The 27,250-nt window shown below is 38.0% G+C and overlaps 2 protein-coding genes across 3 annotated transcripts in view; one reads left to right on the plus strand and one right to left on the minus strand.

Moving 5' to 3' along the window:
* Nucleotides 1-27,250, plus strand: part of ccdc146 (coiled-coil domain containing 146) — a 72,579-nt gene that overhangs the window by 27,835 nt on the left and 17,494 nt on the right. For both annotated transcript variants that reach the window (XM_062983535.1, XM_062983536.1), the window contains exons 3-9: nt 14,143-14,225; nt 16,049-16,258; nt 18,046-18,103; nt 19,979-20,155; nt 20,568-20,641; nt 24,923-25,150; nt 25,669-25,855. In XM_062983535.1, coding sequence (XP_062839605.1) covers nt 14,143-14,225; nt 16,049-16,258; nt 18,046-18,103; nt 19,979-20,155; nt 20,568-20,641; nt 24,923-25,150; nt 25,669-25,855 — 1,017 coding nt within the window. The remainder of the gene's footprint in view (nt 1-14,142; nt 14,226-16,048; nt 16,259-18,045; nt 18,104-19,978; nt 20,156-20,567; nt 20,642-24,922; nt 25,151-25,668; nt 25,856-27,250) is intronic.
* On the minus strand, nt 1,559-10,003 carry fgl2 (fibrinogen like 2). The gene is made up of 2 exons (XM_008111526.3): nt 9,264-10,003; nt 1,559-4,231 (listed from the first exon to the last, which is right to left on the minus strand). The coding sequence occupies exons 1-2, from the start codon at nt 9,874-9,876 to the stop codon at nt 3,525-3,527; spliced, it is 1,320 nt and encodes a 439-aa protein (XP_008109733.1). The 5' UTR covers nt 9,877-10,003; the 3' UTR covers nt 1,559-3,524.

Raw genomic sequence — 27,250 nt, forward strand, 5'->3', positions numbered from 1 at the left:
TCATAATCAATATTTTTGTAGTCAGTGTTTTAAATTCATTGTGATATTTTAGTGGTAAATTTGTAAATACAGTACAGTAGAGTCTCACTTATCCAACATAAACGGGCTGGCAGAATATTGGATAAGCGAATATGTTGGATAATAAGGAGGCATTAAGGAAAAGCCTATTAAACATCAAATTAGGTTATGATTTTACAAATGAAGCACCAAAATATCATGTTAGACAACAAATTTGGCATAAAAAGTAGTTCAATACGCAGTAATGCTATGCAGTAACTACTGTATTTATGAATTTAGCACCAAAATATCACGATATATTGAAAACATTGACTACAAAAATGCATTGGATAATACAGAACATTGGATAAGTGAGTGTTGGATAAGTGAGACTCTACTGTAATTACTACATAGCATGACTGCGCATGGAACTACTTTTTCTGTCAAATTTGTTGTATAATATGATGTTCTGGTGCTTAATTTGTATAACGATTACCTAATTTGATGTTTAATAGGCTTTTCCTTAATCCCTTCTTATTATCCAACATATTCACTTATCCTGCCGGCCTGTTTATGTTGGATAAGTGAGAGTCTACTGTTTATTGATAATCTTATATTATCTGGTTAGAACTGGATTATATGAGGACCCTTCTTCACAGCTGTATAAAATGCCCACTGAAGTGGATTATATGGCAGTGTGGAGTCAAGATAATCCAGTGCAAAGCAGATAATATAAGATTATAAATGGGTTATATAGCTGTGTGGAAGGGCCTTGAGTCTAGACTGCTATATAATCCAGTGCAAATTAGATAGCCTAAGTCTGCCTGTCCCCTAACTGAACCCTGGCTGTCCCTTGGCTTGCTAGGAGTTGGTTGCTAGGAGACGAAGTGGGCAGAGATTAGCCCTCTAAACTGGCAGCAATTGGATAAAAAAAATTATTGCTCTCCCTCTAATTAGGACTTTGTTTTTCTTTTCTTTTTGTTGTATCAACCTGGAGGCATGGATGATGGGTTGTGTTGTCAAATTTCGAGGTTGCGGGGCCTGTACTTTTGTTGTTTTGTGAGTCGCCGTGATGCCATCACTCTTTTATATATATAGATTGGCCCTTCACTTTTAAACACTGTTTCTGAAGAAATAAATCTACTTAAATCAAAATTACTTTACATGGGATTTTTGGGATTGTAAGTTCAGTTAGCACTCTGTGAAGCTCGGAAAGAGGTTGAAGTATGACATCATATAGGTTTTCCCATTAAAGCTAACAGTACTATACTTTAAGCTCTTTTATATGTTAACATTACGAAATCTTAGTATGTTAAAATAAGTAAAATCAAATGAAATCTGGTCTATGTTATGTAGCTGTTTTGCTGTTGCCTGCTCAATACTATTATTAGAGAATGAAAAGTAATGACTATCTGCAGTGTAGAAATTCCAAAATAGGAATAACTGGTCTTTAGGATTTAAAACAAACTTTGCAGTTGACACATTGGATTCTTTTAAGGCACTCATGATTTATTGTTCAGACCTCAGATGGAGCCTAAGGATAATCTAATATAGTTGTATCTTTGCAAAAGTGAAATCCTCTTTTTTTTTTTTTTACTTTGGCACAACGGTTGTTTGGAAATTTTAGCAGCTCTCAGGAATTGTGGGAGCTAAAATCCAAAACATCTGGAGGAGCACAGTTTGAAAAACTGCACTATATTGTAATAGTGCTTTAATTTCAAGGCAACATTGTATAGAATCCTGGGATTTATAGTTTAGGGAGGGACATTGAGAATTCTTAGCTGGAGAGTTCTTGAACCTCACTAAAATAGAAACCCTAGAATTCCATAGAATATTATAATTGCAGTTAAAGTTGAACAATAGTTCTATAAATGTGTAGAGTGATAGTGACTCTAGGTATCAAATAATGGCCGAGATCCTGGTTTGTACTGACATACCACAGCATTTATGCAATACAATGTTCCCTCACAAATCACGGGGATTAGGTTCCAGGACCACCCGCAATAAGTGAAAATCCGTGAAGTAGGACGCTATATATTTACACATTATTTTAGTAGTTATACACTATTTTAAGTCTTCATCAACCAATCGTGTGTTGATAAATCACCTCCTTCTCCTCCCGTTGCCGCTTGGGCTCCTTTTCTCTCCCTTCGGCTTCTCCTTCCTCCCTTCCTTAGGCTGTAAATTGTAGTTTTTTATGATTTATAATATTCTTTTAGAGTTTATTGCAAAACTGTGAAACAGTGAAGCCGCAAAAAGCGAACCGCGAAATAGTGAGGGAACACTGTACACAGTCAGTAGCTACATTCTGGTGGGTGTGTGGTGAGTTATGTCTGTATATCAGCTAGCTTTGATATTGGCTCACTGTGTTGCAAGTGATTCCTTTTGTAAGGAGGATCCTTCAGGGCCTACACACAGGGGTATGGAGCTATCTAACAAAAAGACACAGGGGATGAAATTCTACTTGTGATTTGCATATAGAAAAAGTATCCAATAAGAAGTTTTGGCACTTGTGCCATCTTGTGTCACATAGTGATTGACTATTGCCCTCCATGCAGTGCTAATGTGGGAGCATTATCACGGTGTAGTCCAACTATAGGTATCTATAATGTAATTAGCAGAAGAGTTATGGTGGGTTTATCTGTTGGTTTTGTGTCTGTCTATGGCCTCTACCCTTGCTTGTAGGATGGTATAGCATTATGATCATGTAATGACAATTTAGCTTTATATAGGGGTTGCTGACATAATTGGAACATAGGTCTGAAAGCCTCGGGGTTCCTCTGGAACCCTGATGAATGATTATATTTTTATTTCAGATCTCCACATGTTGAATACATTCTCTACTGTGATCTAAAAAATATTGTCCTGGACACAGACTGAATTAATTGTCCTTTTTGCCATTTTAATCAATGAGATTCAAGATAAATCATGACAATTATGTTCCATTCACTTCAGATAGAGCTGTTTTATCTGACTTAACGTAGTTCCAGTCAATTTGTTTTATCAGTGGTTCTAAGAGGCTTAATATTACACTAATGTCATATATGAAGTAGAAGAGTAATCAGAAATGTTACTTCAGTAGCATTTATCAGAGTGCAGATTAAAATATTTGTGTTGTTTTTCTTATTCAGTTAATGTCAAAGAAAATTTCTTTCCCAGATGTATGAGGGCAATGAGATTGTGGCTGGGCACACCCAACAGCCAGTACCTGAGAGGATAGAGGTGCTCCTTGAGCTCTCTTTGCTGCACCCACTTGGGAGGAGAGTCACCGTAGAAGGAAGCGCACTTTATGTTCTTCCACAGTGTCCAAATACAAATACATGTGTGTGTGTGTGTGTGTGTGTGTGTGTGTGTGTAGCTTGTAACCAGAAGTTATCCTTGCATATGTCACCAGAGATTTTAGCCTTTTTTGTTTTTTAAAAAGTAGAAATTGGTGCCTAAACATACAAAATTTAAACATGAAAAAATACACCTCAGTGACCCAACTACTGAGGCAAAGATTGCCAGTAGTGGGTTTTCAAATGTATTCATGGTGCAAAGTTTTTGGGTCTGATCATCATTTTAACCTTTTTAAAAGGCACTCGGTAACTATTTATATTATCATCAGAAGCTCCTGGCCAAGTGCCCCAGAAAATCCCATTGCGAACACCTCTGTATTTTTTATGATAATATTTGCCGTTTAAGTTGGCAGCCAAACATGCGTCAAACCACCATCCAGAGCTGTAGTATGCCCCACAGTTGCCAGATGGATACCGGTCATTGTCTTTATCTGGAGTGGTGAAGAACTTTTGATCGTGGTTGTAATGTTTGTTAAAGTGCAGGGCATCACCAGCTGTACCGCTGAAGCTGCCAATGCTTAGACGGTATTTGAGATACTCATTGGCTACATAGAACTGGTCGTATTTTGCGTATTCTCTGATTCCATTAAAATCTTCAAGCTCAATCCTCAACTGCATATCCTTGCTTTTGGTCAGAAGGTGAATTTTGTCATTCCCAAGCCAGAATTCTCTGGTGAGGTTTCCAAAGCCATTCTTATATTCCTGCCATGTTCTGTTAAAGTTAACGCTGCCATCCTGACGCATCTGGATTACTGTCCATCCGCCTCCCATTGACTCCATGTCACAGTACACATCAAAGCTCCCATTTCTGGGATCAGGAATGATTTTGTAAATTCCATTATGCCGTTTCCCTGCTGCAAAATAATTGGAACAGTCTCCTTGAAGAAGATGCATAACTGGATAGAAGAAGGAGATGACAATAAAGTTACTACAATTCTCACTCTAATTTATCTTATGAAATAACAAGAACAAAAAACACTTCAAGAGTTCAATCTTTTAAAAATGTGCTAGATATTTGCACCAATTGTTGATATGGGATTTCTATATAAAGTACTTTTGTTTGTGTGGAGGTTTAACAGAGTGATCCATTTGATTTTGGCATTGCAAAATAGTATGTAAACTGGTAATTTGATTCTGTGCTTAAAATTCATCAACTCAATTTGTCATTCAACATTAATTGCTATAATCTCACCCAAAGCAGAATGTTTTTATTTTGAAAAGGATTAAATTAAAATTACGGTTGTTGCCTGTTGTTATGGAGACAGAGAGGATGAATATTTTTCCTGTTGGTAACTGTCACAGTTACTGTACATACAAGTGACCCTCTGAAACATGTTCTTTGTGAGCGTGAAAGTGGTTTCCTGTTGAAATGATATTACATATCCTGAGGTTTTTGGAGGGTGGTGGTAGTGGAAATGAATTTGGACAGGAATGTAATGCTTTATTTTTTAAAAACCTTCTTCCAGGTGTTTCCTGAAGATTCAACTCATTTTATCTCCATACCTAGTAATAACAGTATCTAGAAAGCTTTACAAATGACGTATTCTTAGATTTTGTTTTGGTTTTAGAATAGAGAATAAACTGTATCCTACATAAATGAGTTCTGCTGAGTTTCATAGTAAATTTTAAAATTTTTAATTGTTGGCTATCACCAAGATTCTGTGGCAGAAATAAGGTTGTTTTACTACACGAGACTGAGTTGAGCACAAAAGTTCCTTCTATATGCTTCATTGGGTACCTGTATCAATTTTCAACATAAATGTATCACTTCAAAGTTATCAATACACTCATGTAAAAGTCGAGAGAGCTCATGTAAAAGCGGGAGGTGGGACAGAGAGAAGGCCTTCCCCAGTTGATCATAAATGTCTGACAAGTTCATATGAGATATGGTCCTTCAAATAACTATAAAGTGTTATGTATTTGTTCTGTTGCAGTTAGACTAGAAATTTGATTTAGCAACTGAAATTATACATTTTGCTTGTCAATCATCTGTTAACAGCCCTTGCATAGTGAATATGTAGATGTTTGCATCAGGCTATAATAGCCAACCACATGCTCTGAAAAGCATTTATGGTCTAGTAGTTCCTCCTAGTGTGATAATAAGGACATAAGTTCAGTGGTAAATGGGTTCAATGGTAAACTGGGAACATTGTGGCTTTATTTATTGCTCTTTTCTGACAGTCTATGTTGCAGTCAACTCACACTCAGATGCACTGATTGCCCTTTAAAATATCTTCATATATCATATTGGTTTTACTAGAATCTTTCCATATTGACAACAACAACAACAACAACAACAACAACAACAACAACAACAATAATAATAATAGTAGTAGTAACAACTTTATTTTTGTACCCCGCCTCCATCTCCCCACAGGGACTCAGGGCGGCTAACATGGGGGCAAGCTCAAATTACCACAATAAAACAAGATAAAATACATATTGCTTTTGCTTTTGTTCTGAATGTAACAAATTATTTTAAAACTCTTAGTATGAGTTTACCTGTTTATACCACAATATCTTCTGAGAAGATCAGGTTCTTCCTTATGTATCATGCATGTGGGTAATGTGATTCACAAGAGCTGATTTAGAAACCTCTAAATTGAGCAGTGTGGGCACTATGATAGTGGGAATCAAGACTATGGTGCTGAAGGTTTTATTTCAGTTCCTCCCCAAAACATACACATGCACAAACACACAGATATATATCATGGTCTCAATGTTCTCATTCCCTATCTGCAAGTGCCCTTAGAATTACCGTAATATTTTTATTCACAAAATGAAAATCTTTCCCAGGACAATTTTTGGTGGCAATTTCAATTTAGAAAAATTTCCTCGCAGCCTTGGGAGGAAAATTATCCTTACATTCTATATACCATAACCCATAGCTGCTATTTCAAATTTAAAAACTAGACTCATTCATGGCTATGGCCAATTGTGTCATTCAAGCAGGGTGATTGGCTGTTGCTAAGAGGCATGGTTTTACCTGTCTCAGGTGTGACAGGTATGTGCTAGTAGGTACATGAATACCTTAAAACACACGCCAGTTCGAATGCTACATTGTGTCCAAATTTTGTAGCAATTGGGGAAGTAGTTTGGGAGATATGAGGTCCTCACAAACGGACATTACATTTTTTTATATATATAGATATCAATTTTCCACATGTCATTTTAAAAATGCATAGAGGAAAATACTTAGGAAAGGAGGAAATACTGAAGAAAAGGAGAAGATATGTTTATTTGAGCTTTTACAATTTGAGAGGATATAAATTGCATTGGTGATGTCAACATTCATACAGATAGGGGGACGAATATCAATAAGGAAAAATGAGATTACAGCCTGAAAAAGGAGATGGGAGGAGAAGAGTAAACAAAGCAACCGGCCTCTATTGGGGATCCAATGTGAAGGCGGTGATAAGAGGCAGAGGCGAGAAGCCCCTCTTGGTATGCACTCCCATCCCATTACCCTTTCCTTGCCAGAAAAAGAAAGTTCTCTTGCAATCCCCACCTCCTTTTTCAGTCTAGGCTGTGTTCAGCAGCAGTGGTGGTGGTGGTGGTGGGGGAATCCATACTGGAGTGGAATATAACACTGCCATGGATTTTTAATAGGGCTCACTGTATAAGCTCTGTGTTCCATACCATATTGGGAGATTGAAGTTGAGCTGGATGGCCGTGGCCATAGGGTTTTTGTATAGGTCTTGTGAGCTTGCAGACAACCCGCCAAGCCTCACGAGGCTTATACAGTTAGCCCCTATTTAAAATTGCTGCTATCGCCAACTGCCCAAAATGGCAGAGAGCACAAAATTCATCAAGCTAAAGCCATCATCATCAATTTCCAGCATGGACCTGTGGGAAAGTTAATCCAAGTTTTTTGGGTCAGTTTTTTGCCCCCAAAATTGACTTATATACAAGTTTGTACTATATGTGCTAATGCTGCATTGTTGTTTCAGATTTTCTTCAGATTAAACTCCAGATATTGCTAGTCTTTACAATATCCTGTTATGATCAACATTTCTGTTTGTGCAATCTTGTTGTGTAATCTGTAGTTAGGTGACAGCTTTCCTGTGTTGTAATAATGGGAAATACGAAATAACTATTTTTTTACTGAAATCTATTTTGAATAATAGTTGTATAGCACCGAAAAGCTTATGATGGCATGCATTTTGATATTACAATAAGGCAGAGGGGGAAATATGCAGATTTGGCAAACTGCAGACAGGAGGTCAAAGTTTAGCCATCCTTGGCTGCAGTGAAAGTGACTGAATGTGTTTTGGTAGATACTGTTCATAAACAATAAGCCAAGGTTACTCCCTAAATTCTGATGTAGAGTGAGATGACAACCTAGCATTTGCTTGGCAAGATCCATCACTTACATAAAAATTGTTCTCATGATACCTGAAATATTGTACTTAGTTTGAGAGAAATAATAGCCAAACTAATATTTCATTTGGCATTGTCTATGAATGAAATCTTGCCAAGATTCCATTCTGTTAGGTCATGTGCCATCCATTAGGACATTAATTAGGCTGTTTAGATTTCCAGGTGTGCAGCTATAAAATACAATTATTTTCTGTTATCTGGAGCTTGAAATATATATAGTGTGACAAGGTATTTATTAACATTTTCCTGGCTAATTCAAAATCATATCTCAAGGCATATTTTTTTAATTTCTTAGTTTAAAATCTTTGTTGAAATGGCTTGTACAGTTTTTAAAAAATACCAGTATAAAATGGAGACAATAATTCTGTTCCATGTAGAAAGTTACTTGAAAAAATGTAAACACAATAGGGATAAAATAGACATGAAATATTGTTAAAATATCCCAATGTCATTATAATCTGTTTAACAACCATGCATACACACAGAGACACACAGAGGCACTGTCAGATTAACCACCATTCTCTTATTCCTGATGCTATTTCTTTAGTGTTTTCCATCAAAACCAAAATGCTGATATAGAAAGGTATATAGAGGGGCACAGACTTCAGTGTGATTCGACAGCTCACAGATTGCCCTTGTGCAAAAATGAAACAGAATTTAGATATTCTGTATTTTGTACACTTTCAAAGGGCCAAACTCTAAAGTGGTGGTTGGGAAACTTTGGCCATCCTCTTATCATTGGCAGTGCTCTCTGAAGTTCGAGACATCTAGAGCAGTGGTTCTCAACCTGTGGGTCCCCAAGTGTTTTGGCCTACAACTCCCAGAAATCCCAGCCAGTTTACCCAGCTGTTAGGATTTCTGGGAGTTGAAGGCCAAAACATCTGGGGACCCACAGGTTGAGAACCACTGATCTAGAGGATTACAGATTCCTCATCCCATCCAAAAGATATGTTCTAGTCTATCAGAAAAATAGTTGTGCATTAAAACTGTGGATGCAAGTGAACACAGGTGATGATGTGCACCTCTACTAGCTACATATCTGAAAAGCTGCTTCAACTCACAAGTTTGTAATCCATGTCTCATAAATTCAAATAATCAAATATGTTAAGAGAATGCTTTGTGTCCTCCACTTTACAGCACTGAAAACATGCTGTGGTGAGTTTTCCAGCCATTGATTTTAGCGCATATGAAGGCTACAAGAGAAGTGAAGGTTGCCCCCCCCCCCTCCCAGGTTTGTTTATGGAAAGTACCCATCAATCTGCTGCAACAATTATCTATGAATAAATAAAATGATGGCGAAGATGTCCTGAATTGAAATAAAAACCATAACTAAAGATAAATTATGCCAGTTCAGATCCATTAAAAACATTCAGCTGAGATCACCCATGTCTGTCTCACTGTCACTGCATTACACACTTCTTTTCAGTTATTCTCCATGGCATCCAAGTACTCCCTACTTCCAAAATAGTATGTAAACTGTAATGTAAGAGTGCTGTATGAATGCTTTCAGTATATGCAGTATTTGTAAAACAGTAAAGGCTGACTTACCTGGATTTGGCTGTGTTGCTGGACAGTTAGAAGAGCATTTATCTCCCAAAGTGTTCACAGCAAATGTGAGATTGGCTATTCTGTCATCAACGTAGTTTTCCACATTGTTCATGTTTATCAGGTTTATCTGCTCCAGCCGACCCTGTAAGGAATGGATCTGGTTCTTTGCATTCTTCAGACTGGCTGAGAGTTTGGAAACCTTGCTCTGCAATTCCTTGACTCTGTTATCTTGTACTTTGCCCTGGTCTGTTGGACCATCTGTGGCAGGTGGCAGGAATTCATTGCTCTCTCTTTCTTGGTTGTCGTCTGCCTGCAGCTTGCAGTCTTGGCAGGATTTCTTCATCTTGTTTACAACTTCCTTAAGGCTCTGCACTTCTTTAAGGGTCTTTTCAATGAGTCGAAACTGTTTGGGTAGCTGGAGGGTCATTGGAGGCAAGTGGATCTGATAGGGGCATTCCTCTCCATCACATTTCCCACTGATTTTCAACTTTACAGGGCATGCCTCAGTCGGTTTTTCTTCTCCCACGCTTTCTGTGCTGTCGTCTGTCAAAGCCGATCCATTTGGACAAAGCAGCAGAGCTGCTTGGAGCAATATCATGTAAACGAGCTTCATCTTTTCGCAGAAGCGAGCCCAGTGAGGAAGTATGCAAGGCTTCAGCAACTTTTAAAAAGGACAGCTAGTTGCTGCCAGTGAGTTATCAAGCTGCCTGCACTGTTTTCAGAAAAGAGTGGGAGTGTCTTGTATCGCAACAAGCTGCTGTGATATTAATAGCAGAATGAAGTAGGTAGCCCTGGGGGATTCAGCACTACTTGCGTGGTCCTTCAGCATCATTTCAGCATTATTTCTAAAAATACAAAAATCTAGAAAATGTTTAAGTTTTAATTTAAAAAAATATAAACTTGAACTTGTGATATGCCTTTTTCTTTAGAAATCAAAAACGAAACTCAATGTGTTTGGTGTTGGTGTGTAAGCAACACTTCTTGTGATAATGAAGTTCATGGTATAGTGTGCTGTGACTCTCCTTTATCTTCTACTATTCAACTTCTTTCTGTGATCCCAGGCTCCAGTACCTGGCATTATCACAGAAGGAGAAAGACACCAGTTTAGCCACTGCTTTTACCTTGACGTGCATAATTTTATTGTGCTGCTTTTACTTGACTTTTTACTAATTTTGGTCAGGGAGAGGGATATCTATCTATATTCAATATTAAATTGTGTAGATATTATTTCACCAGCATGGAATACCTATTACTACTCTCCTTGGGTTTATTTTTCGAGAAGTTTTGTTGTTGTTGTATAGAACTGTAACATAACAGTTCTGTTCTTTTTCAAATGTGTAGTTTATGTGATGACACTATGCCCTCTTAGATACACAAATAACTCCATCTCCAGTAAGACCATTCCTGTCTATCCTTATGGTTGTATCCAGAGATCTCTTTCTGTGCCTAGTTCTATCTATTAATCAAGTTTATATTGTATCTTCGGTGTGTATTTCTCTTTAAAACCTAATACTCTGGATATCCCAACTAGGCTTGGAAACATCTGGCACTGGCATGGAAACAGCTATATATGGTAGAGTAGCCTTTCCCTCATGGTTCTTTGCTATAAGCCTCTGCATGAAGGCCAATATCATTAATTAGTCAAGATCTGAAGGCCTTAATAACAATTTAACAAGGAGGCATGCTCTCTGGAAATCTTGAAATCCTCTTGCATAATTGAATAGTCAACTTCCAGAGAGAAAAACAGTAAACAAATAATAGAAGAAATTGAGGAAATAAATCAATGCTATTGTACTGAGGCTTTTTATTCTGGGAAGGATGTACTTGAGAATAATGTTTATGTATTTCAGATTGCTTTAAAAAATCCAAACCCTTTCAATACATTTGGACAATAGGCAGTTTCCTTAATGGCAACTTAAATTTAAACGTTTCACCTTTAGTTACAGAAAATCTATTTTGGCCCCAAAAAGAAATTACCCTAGTGGACAAAAACATTTAACATCAACTTCCATCAAGATCAACTGATGCAAATGATAAAGTATGACAACTCTCTTTATAGGTTTAAAATCCATTGCAAAACAACACCGTATGGTGTTACATCTTACCTTCTGAATATCAGATTCAGCATTAAGAAAACATTTAATCTTTTATTGGCATTTACAAGCAAAGTACAGAATGGTTAACAAGGCCAACGTGGAACTTTTCTGTTTCCATTATGTCCTATCTTGCACTATGCTGATTTTTTTTTGCTAAAGAAAAACTTCATAGTTATAAGCACATGAAGGAATTTGGAATCTACTTAATTTCCAATCTTTCAGAACATTTCTAACACAACAGCAGACAAAAAAACCTGAAGCCCCTACTACACTGCCCTATATCCCAGGATCTGATCTCAGGTCATCTACTTTAAATTGGATTATGTGAGTCTCCACTGCCAGATAGCCTGGGATAAGCAGATAATCTGGGATATAGGGGCAATGTGGAAGGAGCCTGAGATGAACTGGAAGAACCAAGTGCTGAGGTCCACCAAGAGATAGTTCTGCAAATCTCAGAGAAATTCCATATACAGTAGAGTCTCACTTATCCAACATAAACTGGCCGGCAGAACATTGGATAAGTGAATATGTTGGATAACAAGGAGAGATTAAGGAGAAGCCTATTAAACATCAAATTAGGTTATGATTTTACAAATTTAGCACCAAAACATCATGTTATACAACAAATTTGGCAGAAAAAGTAGTTCAGTATGCAGCAATGCTACGTAGTAATTACTGTATTTACGAATTTAGCACCAAAATATCATGATGTATTGAAAACATTGACTACAAAAATGCATTGGATAATCCAGAACGTTGGATAAGCGAATGTTGGATAAGTGAGACTCTACTGTATGTGACTTCACATATGATTATTCAAAGAGTGGCCATTTAAAAATTAAATCCAACTACTCAAATAGAATCTTATTGAGCACTGCGAAGGCTATGTAGATCCTTATAATCAACATGAACAGAAGTCTGTTTTTAGTGTAAAAAGTTATTTGCCTGTGTAAGGCTGACCTCTAAATAAAAACAGTCTTATCTAGAAAACTGTGGTTGTGTGTATTCTGTGTGTGTGCATGCCATATACATAATATGTCTCAAATTCAGGTTCCTGTCGCCTTGTTTCATCAGAAGAATAACTTCTTCAAGGTTCCCCAGATCAGGAAGTACTACTACAGTTGGGTATTACCGCATTTGAGAAGAAAAGAGTTCAAGCTAATGAAGGATATGGGTTCATACATGGCACTTTTTGCAATTGTGGAACATTTGCCTAAGATTAGTTTTTACCTTTCACCAGTTCTTTATCATTCCATTTCTAAAAGTTGTTTGAGACACTTCAGTACAGTGTTCTAATCAGTACTTCTACCAAACCCCACTTCTACTGCAATCAGTGAAGAGTACAATACTCAATTAAAGGAAAGCACACTTTGGTCCTGTGTTCTAAGAGCAAAACAACATCATGAGTCAGATTTACAACATAGTCAGATGGTATGTATTCTGGAAAATGGCATGTAACCAGCATGGGGGACTCCATCCTGCATTGGCAACATGTCCCTGGTGGCAGTGTTGCAATGTGTGCTGTTTCAAACTTTCGGATTGCAGAGCTTTCAATTCTTGAGCAAAGGCCACTGTCCTGGATTTTATACTGAAGCAGGAATGGATCATTGTCATATTTCTCATTCCCATGAATAATTGGCCCTCCACATCTGTGGGGTTAATTTGAAGATTTTATTTATGGATTTGAATAATATGGTCTCTTTAGGAATATCTAGAGCAGTAGTTCCCAACCTTTTTTTGACCAGGGCCCACTTGACCAGAGCCCGCTTTGACCAGGGAACACTTGACCGGAGACAACTTTAACCAGGGACCACTCTCCAACATTAGTTCCAATCCTATTGATTGAAATGTCAAATGCTATTTTGTTTACCAGTACTAACTTGTTGTTGCCAAAGGCATACATCTAGCTGTGTCCACTGGAGGCGGTCCTATATATATATATATATATATATATATATATATATATATATATATGAAGCCTACCACTTTTTTCTCTCTCTCTCTCTACCGTCACATTTACACAATCATAAATAATTTCATGGGATGTGAGACATATTGTTGGCGATTTTATAATCACAGTTCTACAGTAGGCCCTCCACTTTTGGGGTGAGGGGTGATTTTTTGTTTCTTTGTTCTGAAAAAAAAACCTATTTTTTGGCCTGGGAGAACACCTCTCTAGGGATCCTTAGGTTCTCCAGTACAACTTTTAAAATTGCACTGGAAAACCTACAGATGCAGGCAAAAATATTCTCTCTAGGGATCTGTAGGACCTTCAGTGCAACTGTCGCCAACCTCCAGCTGAATATGAGCCTAGATTCACACTGGAGAATTTAGAGATTGGTATAACGTATTAATCAAATCTGTGAATAATCGAACCCACAAATGTAGACTGTAAACAGAGAATATGGTAATAAATCTGAAAATTAAGAGAACAGGTTCCCTGCTAGTCTTTATAATCACAGGGGAACTGGTAGATAGTCTTTAATTTTTGAAAATTTTAATGTCAACATTGGATTATTTGTTAAAATATTTTGATATTTATAAAAGCATGGGTATATGTTCATTACATTCTGAAAGCCTGTTGATAATAAAGGCAATGTTTGCTCAACTTGGAAAATATTAAGGACTTTTCTTGGTATTCCAGTATTTCTTAAATCTTTATGTTACAAATTGTGAAATAAGTCATCCCAGGCTTGTGATTTATCAAGGTTATTGCCAAGTTCCATGAAAGTTCTTATAAATCATAACAATGTTCACACTTGTCTTTTGTTGTTATTTTGTAGTTGTTTTATGCTGGTGGGATACCTGGGACCAGAGTGTCTGAACTGAAAGCAAAATATGCCTTCCTGCATGAGACTCTAATAAAGTAAGTTTTAATCCTTGATGTGTAAAGTAAATACCGATGTTCCAAAATCTGCTTAAAAGATTGATTATGTGTTTCTGCTGAATTCATGGTTGACAGTGAAATATGTCTTTGTACTATATGGAGATCGATTGTTCCAGTGAAAAGATAGGACAACGATTTGTGGGGAAATAATATAGATAAGTGGTTTCTAATGGGAATCAGGTATTTGCTGTTACATTTAAATAACTTAGGAAAACAAGTTATTTATTTGTATATCTCTATTTTTGCAACTGTTCAGATTTCTACAGTGTTATATTTCAATTCTTCTGGGAAAGAATTATATTGAGTGTAAAATCAAACAGTTCTTAGTCTTTATTAAATTTTCATAGAAACACCATCAGTCTAATTACTAAACTTTTCCATATTATGAAGGACATTTTTACCAGAACACTACATTTTGTCTTATTTTTAGAATCAAGATGAAATCCTCCACCGCATTAAAAGGCAGCAGAATAGATAAAGCTCTCCCTCAACCATATTTAAATGCATTAAAGTTTGAACAATCTCAGTATAAAAATGCTGTTTTTTATACTTCAAAACAAACATTATCCAGACACTTAAGATTCCTTTATTGTCCTCTTTAAGTGAAAGGAAGTAAATAGCCCTCTGAAATGATTAACAACATTTTTTCTCCTCTTTTCTATTTTCTATCATCTCACACCTTAATTATGGTTCTCGTCAAGGGCAAAGTGGCCCACAGAGCACATGTGGTCTTGGAGGATTTTGTATTCCCCAGGACTTCTGTTCCCTCATCTTTCGAATAGCATGGGGGATAACTCAAAATTGATTTAAAACTACAACTAGAGTAGTGGAGCATTCCCAAAAACCCATCCAAAACAAAAAAAAATGTCCAGAAGTTTCTTTGCTAATTGATAGAGGAATGTAATATACCTGGGGAGAGGGGGAAGAATAAGATGAAAGATGTTTTATGCCCTTTGCAGTTGGCTACTTTTGTTTTGAACTTATATATACAGGCTGTCCCTGAGTTACAAACATCGGACTTACAAATGATTCATTGCTAAGAATGGAGGTGAAACAACAGGAAGTGAGAGAAATCTTTCCCTAGGAAAGAAAGTTCACTCTTGAAAAAGTTATTATCATGGGGAAAAGGTGTCTTGTTGTCAACAGATTTGTATTGATGGGCTCAGTCAGAAACTTTTGACTGTTTCAAAACTTTTTGCAACTATAAGAAAGGAGATTCCACTTGAACAATAGGAAGAACTTCCTGACTGTGAGAACTGTTTAGCAGTGGAACTCTCTGCCCCGGAGTGTGGTGGAGGCACCTTCTTTGGAGACTTTTAAGCAAAGGCTGAATGGCCATCTGTCAGGGGTGCTTTGAATGCAGTTTTCCTTCTTCTTGACAGGGGGTTGGACTGGATGGCCCATGAGGTTTCTTCCAACTCTGTGATTCTATGATTCTATGTTCAAAATCCAATTCTCATAAGGACAGAAAGTGAGGTGGCACAGATAGCAAAACAAATGCCACAGGGGTGTTGACCCTTCCCTATACTATCCAAAGCTTATATAGATATAAATAGGCTGGAGTTACACTTAAAAACTGTACCTGTTCCGACTTACATACAAATTCAATTTAAGAAGAAACCTACAGAATCTATCTTGTTCATAACCTGGGGACTGCCTGTATATTGTGTTGTAAATATATGAAATGCTAATTATGATTTGTAATAAAATCTTTGTTAGACTGTTTTGTGCTTTCTACACACATACATTTGTCTGTATGTTAGTATATGTCGAGTGATTTCCAGCATTTTTTAAAATTCCAGTTTGCAGGAATCAGAAATTAAACTATTACAGGACGCTAAACGTTTCACTGTCGAAATAGAGCTGCAGGAACAAGAACTAGAAAAAGCTGATCAATTTCCAGAGGGATCAACATCAGAGTTATCCAGACTGAGACAACAGTATCTAAGATACATTAATGAATACAAGGCCATTCAAGAAAGAGAGTATGAAATTCAGTACAAACTAAACAGGTAGGTAATATTTGGGTTGGTATTTAATTTTTGCATTACAGAATATGCCATTCCAGGCTGGAGTCTGAACCTCTGCCTTGCTGGAGGTTGCATGGAAGAGTTTAAGTGCTCTTGTAGCACCTTTGAGACTGAAACCCCCATCTACACTGATGACAAAAATGCCATTGACTTTGGATCGGCCTTAGACCTTCCTTTTTTGGATGATTGTGTCCTAACATTGGACTGTATCTTATTTATGTTTTATGAATGCGTAATTCTTAATTTATTTCATGTTTTTATGCTTCAGGCACTATTTAGTACTGTTTGCAAGACGGCCTGAGAACCAAATTTTCAGTATTTCAGTGGTTTTAAACAAGGGATTAACAGATTAGGGCTGGATTTGCTTCCAAACTCTTAATACAGTGGTCTCCAACCTTTGGGCCTCCAGGTGTTTTGGACTTCAACTCCCAGAAATCCCAGCCAGCTTACCAGCTGTTAGGAACTATGGGAGCTGAAGTCCAAAACATCTGGAGGCCTAAACGTTGGGAACTACTGATTAGAGCAGGGGTTCTCAACCTGTGAGTCCCCAGATGGTTTGGCCTACAACTCCCAGAAATCCCAGCCAGTTTACCAGTTGTTAATATTTCTAGGAGTTGAAGGCCAAAACATCTGGGGACCCACAGGTTGAGAAACACTGGCATTACAGTGTGATATTGTGTAGGGATCATTAAGGGCAAGGATATAATGCAGTAGTTCTCAACCTATGCGTCCCCAGATGTTTTGGTCTTAGAATCATAGAATCATAGAATAGTAGAGTTGGAAGAGACCTCGTGGGCCATCCAGTCCAACCCCCTGCTAAGAAGCAGGAAATCGCATTCAAAGCACCCCCGACAGATGGCCATCCAGCTTCTGCTTAAAAGCCTCCAAAGAAGGAGCCTCCACCACGGCCCGGGGGAGAGAGTTCCACTGTCAAACAGCTCTCACAGTGAGGAAGTTCTTCCTGATGTTCAGGTGGAATCTCCTTTCCTGTAGTTTGAAGCCATTGTTCCGTGTCCTAGTCTGCAGGGCAGCAGAAAACAAGCTTGCTCCCTCCTCCCTATGACTTCCCCTCACATATTTGTACATGACTATCATGTCTCCTCTCAGCCTTCTCTTCTGCAGGCTAAACATGCCCAGCTCTTTAAGCTGCTCCTCATAGGGCTTGTTCTGCAGACAAGGCTTCTTCAACTCCCAGAAATCCTAACACTGGTAAACTGACTGGGATTTCTGGGAGTTGTAGGCCAAAACACCTGGGGACCCACAGGTTGAGAACCATTGATATAGTGAATGTGGATCAAAATTATGCCAAATAATTTATGTTAATAAAATAAACAGTTTCACTCAGAAACAATCAGGGCCAGCTAAGGATTCCCCCAGGCAAGAATCAGCCTTGAAGCTGCAAGGCCATTAAATGTTAATCAAGTGATTAATTGCAACATTCACAGTTCCTCCAGCAGACTAGAGTTCTTTCTCCCACCCTGGACCTTCCACAGATATATAAACCTCACTAGCCTAGTTTCCAATACACCTCACAAGCTCAGAAGATGCCTGCCACAGATGTGGGCAAACGTCAGTAGATAATGCTTCTGGAACATGGCCATACAGCCCGAAAGACTCACAGCAACCCAGTTTCATTTCCATCTTTTCCTCTTTTTTAGTTGGCTGTTTAAGTATGAAAACTTATGTTTGCTTCCAATTACATGACCGTTAGTATGTTATTGACATCATGAGGTGAATCCTGTATATTTATCCTATTTGTTTTTCTCTAGTTTACGAGAAGATAAAAGCATTATTGAAAAGGAGTATAAAAGAATCCCCAAAGCTTCTGTAAGTAATTTGTTTATATGACCTGAAAAATCTTTTTGGAGCTGGTTGGTTGTGGAAAGAAATAGGAAGAAACATTCTCGCACCATGTTAAGAGTCATGACTTGTACAGTTTCACTGCACTTTGCAAATTTCCATCTCCCTGATGGAAAAAAGATCACGTGAAGCAGCCTGATGGTAGGTTGCAGCACTTTTCTTTGTTTTCATATATTTTTTCAGTGCTAAGAATTGAAGATTTTAATAGTTAAAATAGGCTACATAGTTTCACATTTTTCTGATCTAGCATATCAAGCCAAGTGTGCAATTTGTCTACAGTTCCATTCTTCTAGTGTCAAAAGAAAATGTGATAGTTAAGTGTAACTGGAGCCTTTGCATCACAATGGTTCTCAGCTTCTTGAATCACTCTCAATGCCCGTCTTATCTTGCAACAGGTATGGGTGACTGGTATCTATTAGGATGCTTTTAGTTTCCAGGTCTTTTCATTCTTGATCGTCATTAGGGCCAGACTCATCTTTAAGCAGCTGCTTCAGGCAGAAGCTGTAAAGGGGGCAAAACTGGAGTGTTGTCCCAAGTTTTATGTACGTGCCACATGTCCTACCCTGTATAATCTAAGCCAGCTGTTTGTAAATGGTGTTCTGCAGAACCCTAATAAAAGCATCATAGGGAGGGCTGCAAAAAAATCTTCAAAATCCCTTTTTTTAAAAGTCTTTGAAAGTTCATGACAGAGTGTGAAGATTTTATTGAAATTCAATGTACCTCTGCTTTAAAAACAAAATTTGAATCTTTTTATTTCCAAACCTCCATTATACCAAATATCCAGGTGATAGGAGTTGATGAAAGAAGTAAGAACTTTGTGAGTTCAGAATGCTAGGGGACAAAATTAGGGTTTTGAGGAAAAATAAGGCTTCTGAAGGGTCCCATGGCCGAAAAAGTTTGGAAACAGCTGTCCTAAACAACCTACTTCTATTAATAGTAGTAAAAAAAGGAGGGGTTATCTTTTACTCCCCATCAGCCAGCCAGATACTGTATTTACTCAAATCTAATGCTCATATTTTTTTAGCCAAATTACATTGCCAAAATCAGGGTGCGTATTAGATTCGCTTAATAAGGCAATCTTAGCACTGAACCAAAAGCAATAAGGGATGCTGCTTCAGGATCTTCTATTTGAGGGATGTTACCTGTAATTTAATTGTCATAGTTCAATGCTATGTAATCCCGGGATTTGTAGTTTGATGAGACATCGACACTCTTTGGCAGAGAAGGCTCAAGGCCTTGTAAGCCTACAGCCTCTTGACCCTTTAGCACTGAACCAAGGCAGTTAAAGTGGATTAATTCTGCAGCATAGATGCACCCCAAGGTTTATTTCCCATTGCTGAAAGCTTTGGTTTTATAACACAATTGTTTTTAAAGAAGGAATTGTAAGCAGGCAGCAACTGTAATGGGCATATTACAAAGAGTGCACCTTTTGCTGCTGCGTATTACATTTAGCAGCAAATACTCTTTTTGGTTTCAGGATTTTAAAAATTGAGGTGCACATTAGATTCAATGCCACATTAGACTCAATTGGTGGAGTTCAGAAAATTCTGGAGGGTTACAGTTTGCTTCCTTTCAATTATATCATATTGAAAGCTCATTGGTGGAATCCTGCTAATAGCATTTCATTTTGTTCCTCTGCTGTTGTTAATGTTCCTGACAAGGGATTGCTTCAGAACAAATATACTGTGAGAATGGATATTTTATCAGGAAGCCAGTCAACCAGAAGCGCTAAAGGACAAATATGAAATAATGAAAGAATGCTTCTATCATTCTTGCTAGATGACCATGGAAGCAATTGCAGTTCACCTTTTCCTCAGCACAACTTTGTTTTTGTTTTTTAAGGAGTATGAGAAAAAAATTAAGGTGTTGAGAGAAAGTTGTGAAGAACTCCGTAAAGAAGCCTCACAGAAGAGGCAAGAAATTAGAGCACTCAAAGAAGATCTGTCAGTAAGGCAAAAACAGCTCACAAAAGATCAAAAGGAACTTCGAGAAATTCTTCAGAAGCAAGAAGAAACAAAAGTAATGGCTGAACATATAATTCTCTATCATTCTGTCTGCAAATAAGTTTGCTTCAAAGATCATTTCCCTTCTTATAGTTTAAAGGCCCGTTTTTAAAATCTATACATAGACAGCAGGAAAAGGTACAAGAAAAAGCATGTTTTAGAGGAATAACTATGTTAGTCTGATTTAGTGTAAAGTAAGGACAGGGGAGATAAATGTCTATATTTTAAGAATGATTCATTTGTTTTAGCATAATTTTCTCCATTTCTGCAGATACATTGAAAGAGTACTATCATCAGTTTATTCTGTATATTTTTGATGTACTGTATATTCTTGTTGTCCTCTACAGTGTTTCAACTTCAGTGTCAGTTCTGTGACATTTCATAAAATTTAAATCCATGTAGACCAACACTTATGTTTTTATTCCTAGGATGAGCTAGGCTGTCTCCAAGCCATCCCTATCCAACTTGGAAAAGATATGGATAAAATACACCGCAAAACGCAGTATGTCTTTTGATATACATGATGGGCATTCCTGTTAACACAGTCTTAAAGTCAGTTGTCATCTACTTGAATGCAGCAGTTGAATTTGTGCCAGTCATTGACTTACGGGTCCTACATGTTTGTATTGGTGTTGGCATGATATCCCTATATCACTAGCATATCATCTTGCTTTTGTCACTGTGTTTGTAACCCTGGTTTGCCTACGATAGTTTTTGAATCAGTCTATAAGGCCCATTCTACACTCCCATATAAAATCCAGATTATCTGCTTTGAACTGGATTATATGGCAATGTAGAAGGGGCCGAAGTGCTAGGAAAGTGAGGAGATCAGAGCAGAGCACAGAAGTCTATGTTTCTATGGAAACAAAGGAGGTAAACATATTCTGTTCCATCATATTCACGATATATAGGCTCCCTCTATCTTTTGTTGCCTCACTATCCTTAATTTTGTTAGTTCTTGCTTACAAGGCTTACTTGAGATTACCTGCACACATGTGCATGGTGCCAAGGCTTGCCTATACAAAAGAGTGGATCCCTCCTCAAATCACTTTTGAATACATGCAAAAGATCTTTTAGCTTTATCATGCATTCAGAAGTAATGTATAGTGTGTTATTTATGTTTTTCAGCAGCCAAAATGCTTTTCCAAGATAAAATAACTTGGGTTTCACTTTTTAACCATTTCCATTTTCTAACAGTGCTCTGGTTCCTAACTGCTGACATATAAGTGGAAGCTTCTGTAATATATTATGTGCATGTTTCTCTTGGGCATTTATAATGCAGCACATCCAAAATAAATTAATAATCTTGGTTTTTAGGCCTGTTCCTGGGGTTATTTTGGGGCACAGATTCAGAAAACTGCATTCTGTAGACTGCATCAGCTTTAGTTTCTTAGATATGGTTATCATGAATGTATGTTGACTGTGACTGGGTGCTGGATTCCTTCTTCCAGTGTTTGGTAAGGCATTTATAGTTTATGTGAAAGGGTGCTGGCCTACTTTGTGCAGCACTTTTATCACACTTTTATCTGTTCAGCCAAATGAACAAAAATGCAATTTAAAAACTAAAGAAATCCTTTAGAATCCTTATATTTTCCTTGAAAAAATAGTTCCCACCACCGCCACCCCTGCTTTCCACATTTTGGTAGTTGATACAATTATACTTCCAAGCATTTATATGAAAGTGTAAGGCAAGGCTAGGAAATACGTGGCTCTCTGGTTTTTGCTCATTATAATTTCAGCCAGCTCTTGTTAGCATTGCCAGTAGGGAGGGATGACAAGAGGTGCAGTCCAACAACATCTGGAGGACTGCACTTTCCCATCCCCTGCTATAAAGGCTAATATTCTGACGACTTTAGCTAGGACTTTGAGGGATACAGAAATAATTTATGGCCCCTTAATGTATAGTCCTGTAAACATATGCTGTCAACTGCTACACTCAAATGTCTTTGGCATCTGTTAAAATGTATATGCTGCTGTAATGTAGCAGATCACACATTTAAAAGCATGCCCAAAAAATTACATCATTCAGCCATTAGAACTAATGCTAAGTGACAGGAAACTTGCTGTATGATTGCATGGGTGTTTTCTTAGTAGAAGAAGAACATTTTATTGATTAGCCCTTAGGCCATACCCTTAGGTCGAGCATGATGGGTGTTTTCTTAGCAGACGACAGCAATTTGTACATATCCAAAGTTCTTCCAAATGTACTATTTAATTTAAGACTAAGCAACCTGCTGCCTTTATTCACTTACCTGAACTGGAGACATGCCAGAAGCAGTACAACCTTACCGTTTTATTTAGAAAGATACCAGTATTTCATAATAATCGCAGCCCCATTTTCGGTGTGGCAAAATGGAACTTCTTGAATTCTGCATATTAGTCACTTGCTTAGTTCACTTGCTGGGGCCATAAGGAAAGGCGCAACTGCCATTTTGTAGCTATGAGGTTTGACTCGGTTGCCGGCAGAATCAAACCCCATAGCACCAAAGAGAAGGGGCAGGTATGCGGGGTGTAAAGCTTTCCTCCCCTGCTTGCCTACCCCTTTCCCTGTCAGCCAAATGAAGCCCCATAGCTGGAATTTTTTTCACTGTGTAATAGTCACACCTCCTTTTTGTAATCTGAAAAAGGGGGCCAAAATTGTAAATATTACATGGTGAAATACAGTATATCTTGTTTGTTATTTGAGCAGCAGATTGTCATATCCATTGGGGACAGTGTAGCTTCCATTAAACAGTAGGGAGAGTTCCCCAAGGCTGTACACTCATTTTCAGCTAACTCCAACTAGAATTTGTTTTATTCTGTCCTTCTGTGTCAAAATTACTATTCCATACTTACCAATCTGCTTGGGGTTGAGTTATGCCAACTGCATCCCCTTGTATGAACCTGCCCAGGCACTGAGATCTTCAGGAGAAGCCTCTCTCAATTGGTGGGAATGAGAGAAAGGGCCTTCTTGGTGGCTGCCCCTCAACTTTGGAACTCCCTGCCCAGGAAAGCCAGAATGGCCCCCTCCCTACTGTCCTTCAGGCAGCAAGTTAAAACCTTTTTATTCAGGCAGGCTTTTAAAGAAGAAGGTTTTTAGGATCGTCATGGGCTGTTGTGATTTTATATGCTTTTAATGATGTTTAATGATGGGCCCCTGGTGGTGGTGCAGTGTGTTAAAGCGCTGAGCTGCTGAACTTGCAGACCACAAGGTCCCAGGTTCAAATCCCGGGAGCGGAATGAGCGCCCGCTGTTAGCCCCAGGTCCTGCCAACCTAGCAGTTTGAAAACATGCAAATGTGAGTAGATCAATAGGTACCGCTCCAGCGGGAAGGTAACGGTGCTCCATGCAGTCATGCCGGCCACATGACCTTGGAGGTGTCTGCAGACAACGCCGGCTCTTCGGCTTGGAAATGGAGATGAGCACCAACCCCCAGAGTCGGTCATGACTGGACTTAACGTCAGGGGAAAACCTTTACCTTTAATGATGTTTAACACTATTTTAATACTTTTATGTTCATATATTTTAAATTGTATTTCAATACTTTTAATTGTGAGCCGCTTTGAGTCTCTGTATGGAGAGAAAAAGCAAGTTATAAATAAACATAATAAACATGCTAATACTGTACTGTAATAATAATATGTTCCACTCCTGAATTTCTCATTTAGAAAACAAAAGCCAACTTGCACCACCCTGACCACGTAGAATGAGCAAGACACCCAATTTCTAATATATATATAGGATCCAACAAAATCATTCAATTGAAGGAAAAGCTTCAGTCAGCAGTCTCTGTGCTTTGCAGTCCCCCTATGGCCTCAAAATAGGGGCCGGGCTGTGGCGCAGGCTGTTGAGCAACCAGCTGCAGCCAGCTGCAATGAATCACTCTGACCAGGAGGTCATGAGTTCGAGGCCAGCTCGGAGCCCCGTGTTTGTCTTGTCTTTGTTCTATGTTAAGGCATTGAATGTTTGCCTTATATGTGTAATGTGATCCGCCCTGAGTCCCCTTCGGGGTGAGAAGGGCGGAATTTAAATACTGTAAATAAATAAATAAATAAATAAATAAATAAAAACTGATGGTGGTAGGAAACTGTGTAGCAGATTTTGGGTGGCAAGTCTTCAAGAGATAGGAGAGCAGGCCCCATAATACATCCTAGCATGCATTGGATTGTGTAGTGGATTTAAGCCATTATTTTACAATATATTTTTTCAGTATTCAATATTGATTAGTCCCTTTGTCGTCATTAGTGAAACTCTCAGTCACCTCACTAACTGTAAATCCCACCCTTCCTTAATCCATCTCAAATTTCTAATCAAATTACCAATATCTGAAACCTGTTAACTGATCACACAAAATGTCTTGGGAAAAAAAGAACTAGGTTTTTTTATTTATTATTTAAAACATGTTTCTCCCCTTTCCTTCCTCTGCATCCCATTACCAAATCCTCATTTTCCTAATGGGCAAACAATGAGTTAAGAGTAAAAGTTTGACACTTTCATCAGACTCTGGGAATAAAAATTAAACCCACTAAAACTTTTGTTCTGGAGAATGTTTTGCTTTATTTCTAAACTTATTGTTGAAGAGGTGAATTACTATTGAGTAGTGACATGGACCTGGAACTTCAGGAAAATTGTTTCAGGTGGGAAATGAAGTGTGTTTCCTCGTACTTGTCATGGGTTTGAAACAAGAATTTGGGTTTAATCCTTAAATTATTTTTTACTGGATATGTATAAGGTCACGGAAGGTAATAGAAAGTAAACAAAGAAATAAAATTTTACTCAGCTCAAAATCTGCCATTGTCCACAGAGAAACAGAGAAAAAGAAAATGGCACTGCAGGAAGAAATGCAAGAGATACGTGACACTCTTAAAAAATTAGAGGCTAAAAATGATGAGGTAATCAAAGAGAAAGACAATGTGATGAAAGAGGTGGAAGGAAAAAAAGCTTTGCTGGACAGCAAAGAGCGAGAGTTCTTTAACCTTACAAAAATGTTTGAAATGAACAAAGAGAATGAAGGAAGTGCCATAGCAGAAAGGTTAGTCTTCTATTCATAGCATTTAATTATACTACTAAGATATTTATCTGCTGTGATTATATTAGAAAGCTGCTTCAGATGACCTACAAGGTAACAATTACAAATAAATGTGTATAAAAATAGTTAGCAAAATATATGTAAACTAATCACAAGAGAGAACTGAAGCTGCATAGGAACAAATACAATAAAATGCTGCCCTAAAACTTTCATTTGAGTATCCATTTGAGTAGCAATTATTTTTGCTTTGTGTTCCTGATTATCTCTTTTCCCCATTTTCCTCCATTTCTTTATATATTTCCTATGCTCTGATATCAAGATATCTTCTCAAATTTGTGATATATTTGCAGTGTTTTAAAATACTCTACAATGAAACAATGAAACAATGAAACAAATCACAGCATTTAAAGCAACAAAATGAATTGTTTGTGTTTGTTCATAGCCATTCTTTGTCAAGCTGTCCTGTCATTTATTGTCTTGCATTGAAAAGTAACCAGTCTTATTTCTGTACAATGATATAGAAGTATTTTAGAAATGGGTTTACGCAACTGTACCCTAGCAAAGCAAAAGCTGCATGATACCTTGAGTCGCATGCAGAGAGAGAGAGAGCGAGATGCAAGAAATTTTAAGAAGATGGAGATGCAGTTGAAAATAGCACAAGAGACTTTGACCCAAGTTAAAATGCATCATGAGAGAATGCTGTTGGAGGTCTGTATAGATATTTTTGTTTAATTTTACCATTTTTTTGATATCACAATATAAATGGTCTTCCCTCCATCATTCTCCACAGTCTTTATGTTGCTCATACTTGAGAAAGGAAGAGATGCACAAATGTGAATAAGAGAGTTGAACAAGTGCGCTATTATAAACAACAGCTACCTATAATGATGTAACCTCTGTGTATGGTATATATGTTCAAATAGTATATAGATATACATATTACTTGTGTAAAAATGTGTTGCCACTGCCTTTTGTTGTTGTATGTCTTCATGTCACACAACAGGACCCGAAGGTGACCTTTTCACAGGATTTTCTTGGCAAATTTTGTTCGGGGGTTGGGGGGGAGGTAACTTCCTTGGAACCTGAGAAAATGTGAGTTAACTAATGAGCCCTGGACCCCATCTACACTGCCATTTAATGCCTATATATTGTAAAATCATATAATGAAATTCAATGCAGTTATACTGCATTATATGCGTCTGTACTATATGGCAGTGTAGATGAGGTCCTAATACTGTATCCTGAGTCATAGCCCAATACTTAAAACACTTTACCAAACTGGTGTAGTATGGAAATGAACACAGTTGGTCTCAAATATCTGAGAGAATGAGATTCTGTAAGACTATCTACCAAAAGTTACTGCAAGATTGCCTGAGGGTGTATCTATCCACCCACAGAGACTGGATCTACACTGCCCTATATCTTAGGATCTGATCCCAGATTATCTTCTTTGAACTGGATTATGAGTCTACACTTCCAGATAATTTGGGATAAGTAGATAGTCTGAGATCAGATCCTGGGATATAGGGCAGAGTAGATCCAGCCAGGAGCCTACGGTGGTGCAGCGGGTTAAACCACTGAGCTGCTGAACTTGCTGACCGAAGGGTCAGCAGTTCAAATCTGGGGAGCTGTGTGAGCTCCTGCTGTTAGCCCCAGCTTCTGCCAACCTAGCAGTTCGAAAACATGCAAATGTAAGTAGATCAATAGGTACCGCTCTGGTGAGAAGGTAATGGCGCTCCATGCAGTCATGCCGGCCACATGACCTTGGAGGTGTCTATGGACAATGCTGGCGCTTCGGCTTAGAAATGGAGATGAGCACCAACCCCCAGAGTCGGACATGACTAGGCTTAATGTTGGGGAAAACCTTTACCTTTACCTAGATCCAGCCAGAATTAAAGCAGCTTGATATTTCTTTAACTATGATGTCTCCAACCTATGCAACCTTGAAATTTGTAATGTGGCAGGGTACATAGCATTTCCTTTGCTAAAGAATCTCCTGAACAACAGCACCAGAGCAATCTAACAGAGGATTTTAAGTACCGCAACAAACCTGAAATCCCAGGATTTCTTAGGATGGATCATAGAATCATAGAATAGAGTTGG

The sequence above is a fragment of the Anolis carolinensis genome, chromosome 5 (genome assembly GCF_035594765.1).
Source record: "Anolis carolinensis isolate JA03-04 chromosome 5, rAnoCar3.1.pri, whole genome shotgun sequence".
Lineage (NCBI taxonomy): Eukaryota > Metazoa > Chordata > Lepidosauria > Squamata > Dactyloidae > Anolis > Anolis carolinensis.